The sequence below is a fragment of the Plectropomus leopardus genome, chromosome 5 (genome assembly GCF_008729295.1).
Source record: "Plectropomus leopardus isolate mb chromosome 5, YSFRI_Pleo_2.0, whole genome shotgun sequence".
Classification (NCBI taxonomy): domain Eukaryota; kingdom Metazoa; phylum Chordata; class Actinopteri; order Perciformes; family Serranidae; genus Plectropomus; species Plectropomus leopardus.
Window position 1 is genome coordinate 6720690 of NC_056467.1, and position 19825 is coordinate 6740514.

General features: G+C 38.3%; 2 protein-coding genes across 2 annotated transcripts; both read left to right on the forward strand.

Annotated features, from left to right (window-relative positions):
• Positions 1 to 2210: 2210 nt before the first annotated feature.
• LOC121943194 (transmembrane protein 25) lies at positions 2211 to 11485 on the forward strand. Its single transcript, XM_042486653.1, has 9 exons — positions 2211 to 2480; positions 3998 to 4115; positions 6238 to 6582; positions 6673 to 6963; positions 7759 to 7890; positions 8018 to 8051; positions 9255 to 9364; positions 10569 to 10658; positions 10769 to 11485. The coding sequence occupies exons 2-9, from the start codon at positions 4037 to 4039 to the stop codon at positions 10840 to 10842; spliced, it is 1155 nt and encodes a 384-aa protein (XP_042342587.1). The 5' UTR covers positions 2211 to 2480; positions 3998 to 4036; the 3' UTR covers positions 10843 to 11485.
• Positions 11486 to 14402: 2917 nt separating this feature from the next.
• LOC121943195 (T-cell surface glycoprotein CD3 delta chain-like) lies at positions 14403 to 17628 on the forward strand. The gene is made up of 7 exons (XM_042486655.1): positions 14403 to 14494; positions 14818 to 14894; positions 15016 to 15033; positions 15124 to 15312; positions 15505 to 15648; positions 16969 to 17030; positions 17138 to 17628. The coding sequence occupies exons 2-7, from the start codon at positions 14837 to 14839 to the stop codon at positions 17189 to 17191; spliced, it is 525 nt and encodes a 174-aa protein (XP_042342589.1). The 5' UTR covers positions 14403 to 14494; positions 14818 to 14836; the 3' UTR covers positions 17192 to 17628.
• Positions 17629 to 19825: the final 2197 nt, after the last annotated feature.

Here is a 19825-nt window from a genome sequence, read left to right on the forward strand (position 1 = left end):
ATCGGAGCACTTGGCTGCTATTAAAGAGGAAACCTCTGGAATGGAAGACATTGCATGTCCCCTGTCCCACAGCAGGATAGGAACTCTAAAATTAAGACCAGAGGCTCCACCTTGTCTAATACTGTGTTGTTTCAGATCTGGGGAGGGAAAAGAGCAGAGGGACACAGGAAGGGCCGGCCCAAATGGAAAGCACCGCAGATGACTGAGAGGTTAACAAGGAGGAGAGAGCTGCTTTACACACATCTTCTGCCTGATCAGACTGACCCTTCTCCCCCACTTTTTTTTTTTTTTTTTTTTTTTTTGGTCTTAACTCTTCCATGTCCTCCCCTCCTTTCTTTTTTCTCCGCCCCAGCCCCCTTTGCTCAGCAAGCCAGCTCTGCTCTACTCATGTTTCTTAGGTTCTTTTTTTTTTTTTATGGTTCATTTTGTCCTTTTTTTGTTTTTATGTTCATTTCTGTTGAGTACAAAAATACTAAAGTGCAACAACAATGATTAAAAAGAATATCAACCAAACTGAGATGAATAAATAAATATATATAAATAAAGAAATAATTTAAAAAGGTCATGACTTGTGTGTCTGTGTTACCTGCTACTTATAGTGCAGTTTCAAAAGTTACTGTTTTTGTATGCATACAAGTTATGTTTATTTTTTCTAATATCTTTAAATTTTAACATTTTGTTTTTTGTCAGACAGAGAATTAGTTTGCTAAACATGTATGTCATTATTGAATAATCTGTTTTAAGTTATCAATTTGTTTTGCTGCATAACATTTTTGACAATTCAAGCAGAAGTGTCCATCACAAAGACAAAAAAAAAGAAGAAAATCCTCACAATTTAAAAGCTGAAATCAGGGAAAGGCCTTTTTCTTTGAAAAATGACCAAGATTATTGGACTAAATGCTCCATCTCTAAATAAGATGTTCAGAAGACAATGTCGCCTTCTAGTTTTAAGTGCACAGTGATTTCCAAAATGACCAAACTTAAACAGCAGGACTTCAGTCGTGGAGTCTACTGGGGGATCTGCGATTCCCCAGAAACAAAGTAAAAATTTAAAATCTAATTTTCTATATTATTTAGCATTACTATACATTATACTTCAGCAATATGCTTCTTAATGAAAACTGCTTCTGCCTGCATAAATTACACATGCAGAGCAACGTAAATGACTGACACTTTAACACTCAAATTGTGTTTTTGTTTTCTACTTCACATTCATCTGAAAGAAATGAAATTGAGACAGTAGTTTGACACTGATTATCATTGTGAAAGGTACCCTGATTATCCTTTACTAAATGCATCTTGTTTGTGTCTATCACCAACCAGTCCTGTCAGCTCTATTTTATCATCTCAGTTTACATTTAGTGATGCAATAGTGAGTTTATAGTGTGTGGAATATGCAGCCTGTTTCATCAGTTGTGGTGTTTCCTAACCTTCTGTCGACCTTGTTCCACAAATGATTGAATTTACAGGAAAAGGATATCCAGTAGATGCATTGTTTTATGGCCTTCATCGAAGCCTGATTTCCAGGCAGAGAGGAACTTAAGGACAGGCATCTCCTTGGAGAAATAGCAAACCCCAAACAAAAACAACTTTTATTATGAGGAAAGGGGTTAAAAACTAAAGGGACACTATTTCCTGAAGAGTCATTTAAACTTGATTTTGGCATTTACGCAGGACATATATCTATTCTGTGAGCGTGTTTGTTTTGGCTGCAGTGCTCTGCGTGCTGCTGCTCAGGTCTGTACAGCTGCACTGCAGAGGCTTTTCAGTCAGAAGTAGCTGAGCTCAGGCACTGCGAGCCATGTTGTGTGTCTGTGTTTGTATCAGGGGTTTGTGTATCAGGGGTTAACATTCCTGATGACTGGCACTGATGATGGAGGACAGGAAGAGATATGTTTATCCCCCCCAAACCGAGAGTTTGCTCTCCTCTATCCATCACAACTGAGTGTAAATCGTTAAAGATTGATGTTTTGGACAGAGCTCAGTCTTGTAGCCTTTATATCCTCTTCTCCTCTCCCACACTGGCTCTTTTTTTCTTCCCTCACGACTCTGTGCCCACTCTCCCTTCTCTCTCTCTGCATCCTCGCTCTTTCTCCCTGCCTTCACTCTCTCCTCTCTCTCTCTTTCTCTCCATCTCCTCAGCTGCCTGCTCCCCCCCCCTCCCTTCCCACTCTCCTCTTTGGAGTGGCGGCAGCATAACTGCCTGCGTCAGCCAGCCCCTGCCATCCCCTGCCAGCTAGTGAACGCTGCTACTGGAGCTGCTGTACCCTGCAGAGAGCTGTGTGTGTGTATGTATGTGTGTGTGTGTGTGTGTGTGTAAGTGTATGAGTGTACGCAGATGGGAAAGCAACTGAGTCAGGGAGGGCTGCCTCTCATCTCTCCGCTTGTTATCACCATCCTTCACTCTCCCTCCTCTCCTCCTCCGCTGCCATGGAGCTCCAGCAGGCTGAATCACAACAGCGTCTGCAGAAAGGGCTGAGGTAATACTGTGCGTGTGTGTGTTGTAGAGGGCATTCTTAGTGTGTTTAAAGTGCACACATCTGCATTGAAATGCCTGCATGCAGCCTCACAAAGTGCAGTATGTGTGGAGTGTAATGTGTAGCCCTTTGCTCTGATTGTAAGTGCAATCGCAGCATCATCGACCTGAAGGCAACGAGCTGTAACACCTTCTGTCATGTGCGCATGAATGTTCTTGGTCGTTTCCATATGTGTGGGAATATGAGTGTTTCCTTGATGGCTCAGTTCCTGCTTTCGTCCGAGGTGCTCACACGTATCACATGACCCAGATTGCAAGCAAGCACAAGACATTACTCATTCCATGCACTCATTGCACAGTAGGTGCACAATCACCATCGATCCAAGCAGGCCTGTGAATGTTTTGTTGTGATGGGGTAAGCCTGCAAATCAAAGCTGGACCTGCAGCGAGTTACTGAAAAATGAACGGCATGTCACCGTCTGTTTGTGATGAGTCTTGCGTGCAGTGTTTTTGTTTTCATTGCATTGAAAGTTCTGCTTCTTTAGGTTTCTGTATCTCAGTCCTACCCCTGTCCTATGTGTCCTTATGGGGTAAAGTCAGCTGAAACCAAAACCTTTATCCTTGTGTACCTCTAGTAGAACTGAACCACGGGGATGGTTTTGAGATATTTGTCTGAGATTTCTGTTGGTGGTTCCTTGGAGTAATTCACAAGAGGTGTGGATTCGAGTCATATGACTTGGACTTGAGTCAGCTTTAAGTTACAAATAGGCTGGCTAAGACTCAACTTTACAAAATCAAACTTGACTTATAGACTCCACTGGGACTTCAGCCTTCTGACTTGTTAATCGCTGATACCTTGCCTCAAGCCTGAAGATTAGAAACTTTTTTTTTCAAGTGTCCCGCAAAGTAATTCATTTCTCTTCATGTCCTTAATTAACTAATGCTAACACATCCAGTCAAGTTGCAGCTGAGAACCATGCAGAACGCTATGTTGCGAAGCGCCAGTTGAAAAAAACACGACACCGATGATAATTTTGTTTGCATAAAAAACTACACTGTTGTCAACGAAAAACAACTATGTTAAACATGTGGGTCAAAAATTACAGATGGAGATGCAAAAACTTCCAAATTTGTTGAAGTCGCATAAAAAACAATAAATTGAGATTAACATTAAGATAGTTTGCGAGCATACACTTAGCTAACATTGGCTTAACAGCTATGCAACTTGAAAAAAAAACTTGTTTTAACAAATAAATGCAAATTTTAGATAGGATTCATGACTTTTATAATTTGATACATTATTACTCTGCTGTCAACATGGCATAACATTTGGGAAAGAGAACATTATGTTTAGGACTCGAAACTCAAAGTGTAGGACTTGGTCCTTGCCTGTCTTGACTTGGGACACTAGTGCAACTTGAGACTTGTGATTTGCAAAATAATGACTTGGTCACATCTTTAATCCATAGAGCCCCATCATAAACAAGTTAATGTCTTGATGATATTTTCTCTTCCAAGCAGGTAGTTGTGTATGCGTGTGCGGTGCTCCGTTGGGCCAGTATGGAGTGTGTGTGTCCGAGAAGGTGGGCATCAGGCTCTGCTGTTGTGTTCCTTCACACACTGGCCTTATCCTGGTCAGGTAAGAGACACTGCAACTGCACCCTACATGACCTGCTCCTTTTGACTCACTGGATTCAACCAAATATGACGTCAGCATTACACCTGTTTTAATGGTGATGGTGTTTACAAGTTCAAGTTTAAAAAAAAACAGCTAAAAACCAGCTCATGCTGGTAGCTGGGTTTAGTTGGTTTTAGAAGTCAGAAGAAGGTAGAAAGTTTATTTATTAGTCATTTTTTAAACAAAGTTTGAAAATCAAAATTACATTCATCCTTGATCCTGCTACATCTTGTTGAGTTGAAGGATGTTGAAGGATGGCAGCTGGTGGCGTCATTCAATTCCTGCAGTGCATTTTTTAAAAATGTATATGGTTATATAGTATATAGAGTCTTGCATCCCTATAGCTCCCAACAAGGTCTGCCCATCTGGTGCAGTAGCTTGATCTGGTATGTTAGGGGTTAACCATGTCTCTGTGAAGATGTGCGCATAGCAGTCTCTGATTTCCTGTTTCTGAGTGAGCCTCAATCACATCTCATCTACTTTATTCTCTCGCGACCGGACATTAGTCAGAAGAAGGCTTGGTAGAGGAACAGCTCTCTGTCCAAGTCAGGTCAGCCTCACCCTGATGCTGGCCCTCCTCCCTCTCTTCGTCTGGCACTTTCAGTTTTGTTTCTCCCCTGTGGTCTGACTGGCCGCTCAGCATATGCTGTTTATGGGGATCCTTTCACAGTTTGCTGCATTCTGTCCAAACTTTTCCTGATGTTAAGTGCTTCTCTATCGTAGCTGGGTGAAGACGGTCTTAGATGGTCCTGACCCAGTTCTTGCTGGTCTTTGATGGTTTGGCTGGTTGGACTACCAGCTAGACATGCTGGTGTGACTAGCCTATCAAGCTGCACACATTTATCTTCATGCATATCATGACAGTAGACTGAACTGATTTATGCCCTTTGCTTTTCATACTTCTGTCTCATAAGACTGTTATTTCTCCATACTCAATTGATTTGGTTTCAGTTTTACAGGAATGTCAATCACTATCACAAGCCGGTATAACCAGCTAAACCATGAAAAATTATGCGAGAACATACCTTAAGGTGGTCAAACAAGCTGGTCAACCAGCTCAACCATCTGAAGATGCTGTTTCAGCAGGGATGCTAGCTGCTTTTCCCACTCCTAATCTCTGGGCTAAACTAAGATAACTGGCTGCTAACTGTAGCTTCACATTTGGAAGATATGAGACTGGTATCAATCTTTTCATGTAATACTTAGCAAGAAAAGGCATAAGCATATTTCCCAAAGTGTAAACTATTCCTCCAACATCCCAGCTGACTGGACATCAATATGACACTAGAAAGACATGGGACTGTGTCAGGCAAATGTTAAAAAAGGGCAAAACCAAGGCTGTTATTGTTATGATAAAAAGCTTAATTAGCAAGGCTAGTTCGTGGTGGAACAGATACAATTAAGTTAACATGATTTGTCCACAAATGACCTTCATCAGGGCATGATGATGCTAAATTATGTTAAATTCTTGCTTGGAATTAAAATTGCATTGACAATTTTGTATATGTCTGAGTTGACACTGGCATAAGATATATGACACTAGATTTTGGTCACTTAACATTAACAAAACAACCAACAAAATATTAATGTCAAATCCTGTCAGTACCTGTCAAATTGACATTGGCATTAAAAGATGTCCTGCCATTGAATTTTGGTCTCCCGAGGACACAACCTAAATTCGATGAAATATCAATGTCTAAAAAAGTTTGTGTACAGCTGTGTTGTAGTACTTCTGCCGAGTGATGTTTTTCTTACACTTTATAAACTGTATATAGAAATACATTTTTGCTACCTTTCAAGACAGGGTTGATAAAAGTAAAAATCTCTTAATTTGTCATATTTTGCCCATTCGTTTTTGCCTTAAGTGTTCAGCCAAAGCCCGTCCAACTGTGCTGTGATCGTCTAGTTCAATTCATGACCTCTTAGCCCTTACCCTAACTACCGCAGACCTCAATACATGGATGTGACGAGCATTAGCCGAGTACAGCACAGTAGAGTAGGACTAGGTGAAACACTCTTCGGAAAACAACTGTGCCTTTTGCTCACACAGTCCTTTCACGTTAACATAATCCTTCCCTTGCAGGTGCAATTGAGCCCGCTGCCAAAATTGACGGACGGCAGCGGGCGGCTGTGACACTGCAGGAGAATATGACGCACTGGTTCAACTGCCAATCAGACGGCTGGGATCCCCGTGCCCCTCCCTTGTTAACATGGTACCTGAATGGGGAGCAACAGAAAGCGCCTCCGCCCAAACGCGGGCGCCTGGTGATGACACCACAGGAAGCTTCTGAGGTTGTGAGACCGGAGACCAATCGCAACAGCACCTTCTCTCTGAGGGCCAGGAAGTGGGACAGGGAGCTTGTGTGCGTCGCGTCAAACCCCAGGACAGGGGAGAGCTACAATGCCACGGTCACACTCAACGTACAGTGTGAGTCTTTGTTAAATATATTTCAGGATTGTAACTGGTAACAGCTATTTTCTGTTGATAAAGGGAATAATGTTGTTTTTTGCCCCCTAGTTCAGCCAGAGATCCTCAGGCTGAACGCCCTCTACAGTGAAACCTCAGACCCCGGCCTTTCCCTGGTCCTCTTTGCCTTGGTACGCTCCAACCCACCTGCCACCATCACCTTCGTGGACCAGTCAGGCCAGCTGGTGGCCAACACCTCTGACTTTCTCATCCTGGACTCACGAAGCTACCCCTGGCTGACCAATCACACGCTGAAGGTCACACTCAACAACCTATCAGGGAACATTTCACTGAACGTCAGCAACAGTGTGGGAACGGTGCAGAGCAACCTCACACTGGCAGGTCAGTGATGGTAAAAGGCAAAGGGAGACCACGAAGGACTATTTTATACTGCGCTAACAAGGTTCCTGGCTTGCTTCATATTTACCGTCCTGCAACACTGTGTCCTTGTATGCGGACATAAACCTACATTTTGGATTTGTTGCACCTTATTCTTAATTTTGCAAAACTTCAACCTGTTGTCCTCATTTCGTGTTTACTTTTTTGTGCCACCTAGTGGTACACAATATACCAATCCATGTAAAAATAAAATGGCAGCAATCTCTGTCAAGTCCGTTTACAGCCAATTCCGATACAAAACCTGTCCTTCAGACAAAAAGGACACATGGCTTGGAATATAGAGCAGGGCAAATTGATACAAAGTTATAAAATAAACAAATCACAAGTTTTTAGATATGTTGCATTATCTGAAATTTGGCTTTAGTGCAGCCACATTCAGGCATTTAAATGAACAATTTTGAAAAATGTAAGACTTGAACAGTGACTCTTAACCCATAGAGTTACAAAACATCAAACAAATGTTGCACTGTTCGTAACTGTGTGTTTGGAGAACAATATTCAGGCATTTAAATTTTATTACACACTTGGAACTATTCAAAATAAACCAACTGTCCCAATATGAGGACTACATTGTTTTCCCCAAAACTTCTTACTATTCAAACACAAAGCTTAGTTTTAGGAGGGTGCAGATGTGAGAGTGGTATCAAACTTCTCATCCAACTTATCGGAAGCAAATAAGCTTAGTTCTGAAAATGTCAGACTATTCCTTTAAATCTCTTCGTCTTCCTCTCACTCCAGAGTTCCTGCAGTCCCGTGTGGAGGTGCCCATGCTGGGAATCGTGACTGGAGGAGCCATGGCCTTTATGGCCCTCCTCATCCTCAGTCTGATTGTTCTCTGCCTCATGCAAAAAAACAAGACTAAGTCCTTTGGTGAGACAAGAGTGTGTTTGTGTCTGCAGCGAGCAAGTCAGCTGGAAATGTTTGACTGTAGCATTGTGCATTGTAGTATACAACACTTACTGGGCAGGATAACACATCTCTTTGTATTTTGTTACAGATGAGCCAGTGGAGATTCTGATGACCAAGAAAAGGTAAACAGAGTTCAGACTTCAGTTAGTGGATATCTGTGTGAACCACCTGAGTAAAATATGACAGTGAGCAAGTGAAGCAGTCAGTGGAAGTCCAGTCAGCCAGCACCATAACACTGGAGAAACTTTTTTATTTTGTAGATATGGGGAAAAGTTTCTGTAGTAAGTCAGCTGTAATTGTTTTGATACCAGATATGTGGCCTGCTACATTTTCTCTTGCTTCCATAATGAAAAATGTGAAATAAGTGGAGGTCTGGGGCTATATTTACAAAGCCTTTTAGTACACAGAGTTGCTCCAGGTGACGAAATTGTAAGGATTTTTTCAATATATATGACACTTTTAAAGAATTCCCCCTTACAGTTAAGATAAGCTAAAAGTTATTTACAAAACGTCTTAGCTCCCAAGCTGAAAAAACTTTTAGAAATAGGGAAGAGGACTTTTTAGAGGCGCAAGAGTTTCGTTTGCTGAGAAGAAAATGGTAGAAAGATAAAGAAGCTGTAGAAATATTTTCCAAATGCTAAATGGCTGTGAGTTAATGAAATGCTACACAGGACATTGTATGGAGCTATTGTTTAAGGTTGATTAGAGACGCACTCACATCTCCCGCCCAATGCAATACCGCCAGAAATAAAGTGACGACAACAGTAAGATATCTGGCAACTGGAAAAATGCAAAAGTGCGGCAGTGATGACTCGGGTCCGTCTCAAACTTCCATCAGCAGAGTGATAACACAAACAATAACAGCACAGTGTGACACAGTTGATTTCATTTCACTGGGTGTCCACACCTTGCACATGCACAAAAGGGGCATGTCTGTGACATGGGAATTATCTCACACGTTTCGAGCACGGCACAGACAAAAAGTGTTGTGCAAACTATAGTGAAGATGTATTTAAAGACTAAATTACACATAATCACATCTACCTGTCACATGTAAAAGAATAAAACTTAATAATAAACTGAGGTTAAAGGTTCGAAAGTGGACTTTTTTATAATCCCCACAACCATTTTCCTTTCACTGACACCAACACTGACGCTGTATCACACACCTATCGAATATTTTCCCTCTCGGCATCATTAGTGGATTGGAAGGAAAACACTGATGAAAGCATTTATTTGCTCTTATTAATATTTCACGTCCATCCCGCAGACCGACAGCAAGTCTAATCCAAGTTAAATATCACTTCTCCATATTTCCCTCACAGTGACTCAGCCAATCTGAAGACAGAGAAAGCTGATAAGACCTACATCCCCCGAGAGAACATGTCTCTGCCGTCCAACATGCAGCTCAACGACCTCAACACTTTGAGAAAAGGTATCAATAAAGGAATCAATATTTCTGTGAACTCGTGAGATGATGCTATATTTTGCTGAGTTCAATTTGTGTGTCACAAGATGGCAAAACTCTTAATTACACAAGTCAGTCAATAAACACCATCAATACAAATATTTCATTTGTTTTCACAATCAGAGCTCTGTGCTAAAGGTTGACAAAATTGAACTTTTTACAATCAGAGGCCTTACATAATTGAAATCTGAGGTGAACATCAAAACAAAAGTTTGCAATCTGTTTTGTTGTAAAATGCGATCTATTGCTATCTAAGTTCTTGTTACAAACAAGCCAGTTATTCAAACTACATTTCCTTCAGGACAAGCATTAAAAAGCCATTATTCACATTTCATTGTGTTTCAGCAATTTGCGTTTTTTAATTTTTTTTTTTTTTATCAGGGAATAAAGATTGATATGATTGACCATGATTTATTAGGAAAAAATGGATTTACTTGAAATGCAGCATTTTTAATATATTCATAGCGTATAAGTACAAATGAATTCAGAGTGAAGTATAGAAAAATAAATAACAAAGAAACGTCTTATTGTGAAACATACTGATGTTATAGGTGGGCTAACTACTTCATAGGCTGCTGTTTCACATTTTTTAATTGAAGCACAATAATGTGAAAAATAACGTGAATTGCATTCAGGTACTTCCACAGCTCTGTTAAAATCACAATTTGATAATATCATTAAAAAAGAACTGACGTGTAATTTTACATTTATAGTAAGTTTCTAGTTTGTTTCACTGATAGTATGATAAGTAATCGTTTTACTGATTTTATTTATTTATTTTATTTTTCCTTTATTTTACCAGGTGAGTCAATTGAGAACCAATTCTCATTTACAATGACGACCTGGCTCTTCGTTGATTTCATTCTCTGAACGTGTATTTTTTTAGAGGCATTTTAGAGGCACACAGTATTATTATTATTCATAATAATTAACTATTTACCATATTAATAATTACCACATAATAAGTTGTAACAGTTGTAACTTTATAATAAATAATATTTTTATAGTAATATATAATTATTTATAATATATATATATTATATATTATATTTATGTATATATATATACACATAAACATAATATATATTTATAATACTATATTATATTAATATATATGTTTTTTTTTTGCTTTCTGCCGTGTCCTCCATCCTTCTTGCATCACGTCTCGTAGCCCGAGAGGCCGCCCAGCAGAACAGTGTGGGAGAGAAGAAGAAAGAGGAAGAGGAGGAGGAAGATCTGTCTTTAGCCTACGCCGCCAGAGGTCAGGCAAACACACTGTCAGATTTTTCATTATTTATACTTTAGATTCAGCGTGGAGGAACAGCAGTGAGTGTTTTGTTTTTTATGTTCCTCTGAATGCTTGATTCCCAGGTTTTGCCAGATACCCGATGGTGGGCTACATCTATAAGGTGAACAGCACAAGTAGCGAGGAGATCTGGCTCTGACTGACCTCGAAGTTACACACAAACACACACTGTACATGCATGCATTACTTCATCCAAATTTTGCAGCCGTCCAAGAGGAAACCCAGAGCAACTGCTAGTCAGGCATTCAACTAATCCTCAGTCATGTTTAAGCTGGACCAGGATGAAAAGAAAGCAGATATTGGACCTCACGCAAGAAAAGATATACAAATTAATTTTCTCTTATTTCTGCTCATATCCAGGATTTGCTCTTATTTTGTCAGTACCCATTGATTTTTGGTATTCACCAATGTTTTCTTACTTTTGCTTGTCTCTTAGGTAAGACACCATTTTACAAGTGGTTGAGAGCCTCTTACTAAGATAAGAGAAAAACATCTTGCATTCACGCACCAAAGATCGTTGTCCAACAAAAGGAAAATGCATTTATATTTAAGGAACATTTAAAAAAGTGAATGAATATCATTTAATCAAATTTAGATGAGGTTTTAGAGTAACTTGAGTTACTTGAGTATTTTAATCTCATGCACCTTTCAACTCCTCTACCCTTAGGAGGGAAATATTATTCTTTTTACTCAACTGCTATTACTAGATAACTATTTTACAAATAAGATTTTTGCGTACAAACCAAAAAATTTGTCAGTTAATTAGAAAATTAATTGGCAGCTATTTCTTTCACCGTGTAAGTCATTTTTCATTCAAAAAACATTTCATGGTTCCAACTTCTCATATATACTGTATGTGTGAGGACTTTCTGCTTGTTTTGTAATTATAAGTAATTCTTATAATTCTCTAATTATTTTATGTATCAAATTTATTTTAATCTTTTGGCATGTATACTTTTACTTTTAGTACTTAGTTACATTTCCTTGAAATTATATTTTCTTTGTATAAGTTTATTTGACAGGCCTACGTCAGTTTTACTCGGCAGAAGTTCTCTTTCTTACAGCCTTTTTTGGAGCTATCTCTCCAGTCTTGTTCATGTGCCAGAGTCTTTGCACATGGCACAAAACCTGCCCTTATATAGTGTTTAGTGGGGGTGGGGGATGGGTTATCTATGCTAATAGGTTACTTATGATTGAGTGGGACTCATCATTGAGCACACCTGGGTAAAAGCAGATTTGGTTGGTAAAGAGCATTTGTTGCATATGGAGTTGACTTCTCTTATATTTTCTCATACCAGTTAATTAAGAGAAAATACAAGAGAAATTTAAGGGAGTGTTGCTGCACGAGGCCTGTTGTCTCGTGTCTATCATCGCCACAGACTATACAAACACACTCTGTTTCTCAAGTTCCTCAATGAACTTGGATTTCTTGTTCACAAAACCAAACTGTCAATGTTTTTGCCCCTCTGAATCAAGACGTGTTGTCTCAATGATGCAAAGTACAAACTCTACATATAAATGCTCATATAATGTATGTGACATGATTTCCTCCTGTAAGCACATGCTCATGATGACCCCCACCCCCCCCCCCCCCGTCGCATTATCGGAATGCATTAATTGTTCGATTCTAATACCCGAATGTCTGAGGTAATGTACCGTACGTGAGATTTTACCTAATATCCAAATAAGATGGTGCATAATTATGGAGTATGTATTTCTATATGGACATGTAATATGTCATGTACTGTATATTTGTATGCATATGTATATGTGTATAAAAGAGGACATCTAATAAAGATCATATTGAAATTGTAGGAGGTAAATCTGGGCTTGATGATGTTTTGTTGGCATTCACCAGGGGGCGCTCTAAGGTGCTTTTTAAACATGAGGACTTTCTTTAATTTATGAGGATGATGAGAGTTTTTGACATAGTAATGAGTGTTTTGGTGAGAGCATTGTTGCAGATAGTTAAGAAATTTGAGACTTTGCTTTTTTTTACAATAGCAGGTGCAAAAGACATAATGCACGTCCTTTTGTTTGACTTTGTGTGTGTGTGTGTGTGTGTGTGTGTGTGTGTGTGTGTGTGTGCGCCAGGTGTTAGCTCTAGGTCACAGGTTGTTGTGGCTTTTCTACAAACAGGAAGCAGAGCTGTGTTGTGGGAGCATCTCTTAGCTTGTTCTCTGCTGCTTCGTCTGTGCCGAACAGGGGAGTGTAGTCTGTCACACACAGCGGGACAAACACTGTCGACACACAGGGAATTAAAATATTAATCTGAACACACATGGTTGTGTTTGTTTTACCAGATGGAGCTGCTTCACACATCTCCAAAAGCAACCAAACAGCAAGTAGCAGTCAGTGTTAACAAGCTGATCCATCATTTCGGCTCATACATGGCTTGTAGAGACTTATTTTAGTCAATATGAAGACTTTTTCCTCATGTATTTTGGAAAATGGGGAATCTACTTTGAAAAAAATGAGTCAAGGCATAAGGGTAAAAAACTACTGTGAAATTAGTTGCAATTTCCCCAACCATAACAGAGTTAAACTCCTTGAAACATGCATAACAAGAAAGCAATGGAAAGTGATGGAAGTTAACCATGAACTATGTACTTAGTGTTACATAGTTTAATTTAAAACCACCGGTAGCTGGCTTGTTTCTCAAAATAAGATTGGAAGAAGTATACAAATCTTTTACCCGACTAAAAGTATCCTTAAAGATACTAAACAATCAAGTTAAAAGAGGACTTTTACTTTGACATGATTAAAGACAATTAAACCCTAAATCTATGCAGAAAATATGCAAATAGGTGCATAAAATTCAAGCTGCAAAGAGGCTGAAAAATGAAGCCAACAACAAAAATCTGCAGTACATCAAACGGCCACTTGGGGCTGGTTCCAGAAGAGAGTAAAACACAATAGGTCCCCATGTTAAAATGCCCAACGTTGCAGCATAATTAAACATGCTCAAATGTTTACATTTTATTAAGGCTTAAAACTATATTTAAGTGGGACCGCTTGAGAGGCAGGCTGTTTGCAAGGTGTTGCTGCAGTGTGTACAATAATAGCCACCCTTTAACTCCTGCTTGTCCAAATAAGGTCACTTCTTGTTCCAAGAAACCAAGATGGTGAAAAAGACAAACTCGAGGCTTGAAAACCGCAGCTAGCTATGGTAGCCATGTCCATTATTTTGAACAGTCTATGATACATTTTCACCAAATGAATGAAAATGCAAGATATAAAGTGTTTAGTTAAACAAAACCTCTACCCTTGCTGTATTGTATCATATTATATTATTGACACTGGTGCAATATGTTAGTAGCCCTTAACTGTTGCATTTTGTCAAGGTGAAGCTAACTTTAAATATCTTATAGGTCTAGTGTTTGAGCAGTTTTCTCTATATTGCCTCATATATAGTAATAAAACCCCATCTCATGTTTTATGTAAAAACTTAATCTGTTCATTAACTCACAACCATAACTGGCAAATATTCATAGTGGAATATAACATTTCCCTCTGAATTCTAGTGGAGTAGTGGAATAAACTACACAACAGGTATACAGTGCTTGAGTAAATGTACCTCTGTCAGTAGCTGAAAGTTACAGAGACACAGAGTCCAACAGATGTAGAAATCAACAAAACCTGTTGAGACTCAAAATAAACCAATCACACTCATTTCCTTCTCTTTCACACACACATACACACACACACACACACACACACAGACTGTGACACTTAAACAGACGGAGACTGGATGCTTTGGCAGCAGAGACACAGCAGCTCATTATTTTGAGGTCGGTACTTTTATTTCAAATTTGCTGTATTTTCTGTTAATCTCAGTTTGGGCTGGACACCAGTTTGTGTTTCGATAAAGACAGGACAGAATGATATGATTTATATTAGTAAAATTAACTAAAAAGAAAGTCATTGTGTATTACAGGTTGGTTAAAATGACTTTCTTAAAGTAAATCACTGAATTTTGTCTTTCACTGTCAGGAATCTATCACAATAAGTAACAATAAAATGGTTGAGAGCTGAAAATGGCGCCCTTCCTGTTTCTGTTGCGTGCTCTTTGTTACTTACAGTGATCTGTAATATCTCTTTGTGTCATCTGCAGAACTCAAAGGAGTGAACACATGATGAAATGTCAGTTATTTTTCCGTGCTGGATTGCTGTTGTTTTGGATACTGACAGGTAAGCCTTCTGTTGGGTTTTAAGGGGGGAAAAAAGTACCCTTTAATTATTTCAGTCGTAACAAATTGTTTGCTCATTTAAACTGAATGTTTTACTGTTTCTTTCCAACTATCTCCCACAGCATCCGTCAGTTGCCAAGGTAAAAAGACTTCTTTAGCAGTTAAACTAAGATCCATAGAGCAACCACATGTATGAAATTATGTTGAAATCTGTTTCTTTCCTCTCACAGAGATAAAAGTGAGCGAACTGCCTAATGGGATTAAGCTGATGTGTGGCGATAAAAAAATAATTAAATTAGAAAGTAATACAGATGTTACGGAACTGGACTACATGGATGAAAACACAGGAGTGTACACATGTACGCAATCTGATGATGATGAGGACATTAAAGGACCTAAAATCTTTGTAAAATTTCGCAGTAAGTTCTGCATTGAGACTTGTGTCTTGCACTCATGTATTTGCATGTTTTTCTGGGTTTATGTGTACTTTTGCGCTTGTAATACTTGCATTTATACATTAGTATAGTATTTCTTGACAGTGGTCATATTTAGGAAATGTCAAGTTCTAACTCCACCTATGTTTGCGTGTGTGTGTGTGTGTGTGTGTCCAGCCTGTGAAACCTGCATAGAGCTCGACGTGGCTTCAGTAACGGGAATAGTTGTGGGAGACGTGGTGGCCACAATTATGATAGGAGTGGCTGTCTACCTCATTGCGTCTCATGCCCGGACCGGTCCATTCACCTCTAACAAGAAAAGTAAAATTCATCTATTAATAGCAGATATTTGCTGTTTATATTATGTAAACATGAATGTCAGTGTTTTCACTTATATGTATAACAGTCAGGATTAACACGCCTGAACATCGATCTCAAGGGAACCACTTCACAAACACTCTTGTACTATTTTTAAATAGTACAATAGTACATTTTTTTTCTAAATACTTAATATTTAAGGTAATCAAAAGACCAATCTTGTGAAACATCAGTTTATTGCTTCAGTCCACCATGTCTGGCCACATGGTGTGGTGTGAATTTTCTAAGCGAAATTTCAAGTCACATTAATCTCATATACGGCCTCTAGAGTGTTAAGCAGCTTATTCTCCCTTCACAAACTGGGGAAACGACTTACTTGATTTGCAGTAAAATACAACTAATAGCTGAAATAAAGTGATGTGAACACGGTTAACACGGAGGCTCCGCGCTCTCAACCAGACTGAACCAAGATGGAAACACTTAATAATTTTTCTTACTGTCACACATCAACACATTACTGTGTCACTCTTTCCGTTGTTTACGTTCCTCAATGAAAGACTAACTGGAAATACTGAGAGCATTTTGTAAGGAAGCAACTCAACAAAAGAGCCTACTAAAGTCACAAGTGCATATTTTGGGAACACACCATATAGACTTGTGGCTTTGCAGACTAATATCTGAGCTTTAGGTTTAATCGTTGACTATATAAATAATGAATGTAGCCTGTTTTTTTCATACCAGACTGTTAACATTGGACATTTTAACATGGGGGTCTAAGGAAATTGACTCTGTTTTGGACCCAGCCTCTAGTGGCCATTTGAGGAACTGCAGTTTTTTGGTACTTCGGCCTTGAAAGTTGCTGCATGCGCTGCACATAGATGGCCACGATCTTTGTCTTCTGTTTTGGTAACATCGGGAAATTGCAGCCAGATCTCAAAGCTGATAGGCCTTCATGACACAGAGCCGCACAAATTTCTCGTTCAAGTAAAAATTTCAATTGCATTGCTTGGTTTTGTAATCTTGCTGTTCAAGACGCTTGCATCACGTTTGGTGTGAACGCAGCAGTATACCCTAACTTCGTCACTGGTAAAAAAAAAAACCAAAAAACTTGCAAAACCATATACAAAAAAATATACAATAAACAAATAAAATCATGTACAAATGTGCATTAGTTGAAAATGTACTCATTATGATATTTTTTGTCCTAAATACACCTGCAAATACTCATACCTTTAAAGTTAATGATTAAAATAAAATGCATTGGCTTCTGTTTGTCAAACTCTGTTTTGATATTAATAACACCATTGCTACGTCTATCTACAGGCTCCGATAGACAGCCTCTATTTCCAAGTGAAGTGAACAGAGCCCCCAATGATATGTACCAGGTAAGATGAAACATGAAGGAATTTCATCATCCCATTTAAAAATGAACCAAATCATGACAGTTTTTCTCTTTGTCCCCTCTCTTTCCTCATCAATGTTCCCCCCTCAGCCTCTGCAACATCGAAAGAAAGACACGTATGATGTGCTTAATAACAGAAGATAGCTGCCAGAAACCTAAAATCCTCTCTGAAAACATGCTCTCCGTGCGCAACTCAAACATCTGCAGGAGGAAAAAGTCTGTTTTCAGTGATGTGCCGCTTAACTCAAATGTAAATTGCTTTGTATGATACTGTTTCAGCTGCAGATCTCTTAGCGTTTCTTTTTTACTATGCCTGTAAGATTTGGCTCTTTAAAGAACACGCACATAAAGAGTGACGTGTTAACATGTTGCTGTATGTCTTGGTTCAGTGTTTATCAGCTGTTGTTCTTATTTTGATTAACTTACGTGGTATTTTTTTTTTAAAAAAAATTAATTATCTATGATTTTCTCCTCTCACACTGTAAGTAGGGCTGCTACAACAGCCACCTCATACCATGACTTAAAACTGTATTCCAATACAACTGACATTGTGGTACAAAATTAAAAGTTGAGAAATACAATAAATTGCTGTCTTACTTGTACTTGCTACTTCTACCCTCATACATTCAAAAGGTAAAAATTGTGCTTTTAATGCTACTGTTCAGGTTTAGATTTGACTGAAAAACATATGATAATCATACATAGCATCTACTTGGGGCTCCTTGTGACATGTGATGCGTTTAAAGGGTCGTTCGCAGCTTCATAAAAGAGACATTTCCCCTCTAAAACCACCCAGATGGTTTCATTAAATTAACTGATTGTGTCTTAGAGAGTTGTTATTGTCCAAAATTTCCAAAATAAGCAAATATATACAATTATATTTAATATTAATAATAATAAAATAATAAAATATTTTAAAAATAACTATCTCAATACCCCGATCACTTCTGCCGGGAAGTCTTAACAGCCAAACTGCATATTACAATAATGAAACTAGCTTCACCTCAACCAGCTACAACAGTAAACTACTGCTTACACATTGAGGCATCAGTATTAATTATTAATTATTATTAATTATTATTATTATTATTTTGGTAATTCTCCTTTTATTGTTTTTAGTAAATGTATAAAAAACAAAATACTCGACCAACATGAATGATCATGGAGACCTTTCAGTTGTGGAATGAATAAATAAATAAATACACTTAACAAATGAATAGATAGGTAAAAAAAGAGGGGGGGGGGGGGGTTATTCCAATTGTGTAATATATATAATTGTCACAGGGGAATTTTTCTTCATAACCAACATATTTAGTTTGGATGCTTTAATGTTACAATCCTCAAGATTTCATGAACAGGTTTCAATACCATTATCACTGATAACTTTTTTTCATTAGTAGCCATTTAATATTTTTAAATTTCATATTAATCTCTCTACATGGTAGTTTATGATTTGATTTGATGATTTATTTACACACTGGATTCTGGCATGTGTGTAATCCAACGTTTCTGTTTGTGACATGATCTTGTATCAGCTTCATTGTTTACCGTTTACAGGGCGTATCCGTACTCTCTCTTACCAACAGCAACCACTTGTGTTACCAAATCAAAAAATGTTAAGGATAATATCTTTAAAACCTTTTGCCAGACTGATAAAATTCACCTTAATTATTCTTAAATGCCCAGCCAAGGTATAAGCGACATCAACTAAAAGCTGTGGTTGTTACATTTTTTTTTTTTTTTTTTTGATGTGTGGTCTCATTTGAAACACAACACTGAAGTTTTTTTTCCCCGGCAGTCAGAATAAATGTAAACGCTTCTGTAACTACGTTGTTTCAACACAAAGAAATAATAGTTTTTTTTTTCTTTTCTTTTTTTTCACCTTTGCCTAAATATTTTCTTGAAAAAAAATGTTGCAGATTATGAGAACAGGTACATAATTGCCGGAAAACACAATGGGGCCATAGCATAAAGCCTTAACTAGTTCAAAATCAAATGCTATAACATATCACAGAAAATACATTTCATGACTGTTTTCTAAGGTTCTGTCCCAGTGCTTTATTTATTTATTTTTTTTGGGAGAGGGCAATACAAAAGGCCTACACTGAATGTGTGATTATAGGTGAAAACAAATCATCAATGGATAGAAATGTCTGTTTTTAGTTGTTCACAAAAAACACTTAAAACCTTAGTTTATACGAAATAGTTTTTTTCTTCTCTTTCTCAAAACAACATAGGAGCCATTTGTTTATAATTTCTGTACATTGGTCTATGATGCTGAGAAAGAGTTAAAAACTCCCATGGAGTGTCATTAACTACAAGACCCATAAGCCACCGGGCCTAGGCTCATGGGTCAATGAAAAGGTCAGAGTTCAGCCACCATGTAGAAATCTCAGGAACCGACCTGTTTACGTGCAAACTGGTGATAACATGGACAATATGCGGAGAAATATGGACGTTTGAAACGATGCAGCGGCCGTTCGTGGATATCTTTGGATGCAATGTGTTTGGATTAAATATGTTGCTGGATTTGAATCGTCTGGGGCCCCTGGAGTGTGTGAGGACCGTATGGGGACCGTTTGTGTTGCGATAATTGTGATTCGTTCAAAGGTGAGTTATAACTACATACTTGTTTATCGTTTATCTGACAGAAATGTTTATTGATCCTGATGTGATGGTTGCGTCTTGAAATGGATGAAGTGAAAGGAGCTTCTGAATTACAGATTGTCTGAATAAAAAACACTTAAACACAGCAAATCTGACAGATGTTTACGTATC

What these genes read in the sequence shown, in the direction of transcription:
- LOC121943195 (XM_042486655.1), top strand. Translation starts at nt 14,837, where the DNA reads ATGATGAAATGTCAGTTATTTTTCCGTGCTGGATTGCTGTTGTTTTGG. An exon ending in AATCTTTGTAAAATTTCGCA is followed by an intron (nt 15,313 to 15,504) that starts GTAAGTTCTGCA and finishes GTGTGTGTCCAG; the next exon opens with CCTGTGAAACCTGCATAGAG. An exon ending in CCCCCAATGATATGTACCAG is followed by an intron (nt 17,031 to 17,137) that starts GTAAGATGAAAC and finishes TTCCCCCCTCAG; the next exon opens with CCTCTGCAACATCGAAAGAA.
- LOC121943194 (XM_042486653.1), top strand. Translation starts at nt 4,037, where the DNA reads ATGGAGTGTGTGTGTCCGAGAAGGTGGGCATCAGGCTCTGCTGTTGTG. An exon ending in AAACAAGACTAAGTCCTTTG is followed by an intron (nt 7,891 to 8,017) that starts GTGAGACAAGAG and finishes ATTTTGTTACAG; the next exon opens with ATGAGCCAGTGGAGATTCTG. An exon ending in CCTCAACACTTTGAGAAAAG is followed by an intron (nt 9,365 to 10,568) that starts GTATCAATAAAG and finishes CACGTCTCGTAG; the next exon opens with CCCGAGAGGCCGCCCAGCAG.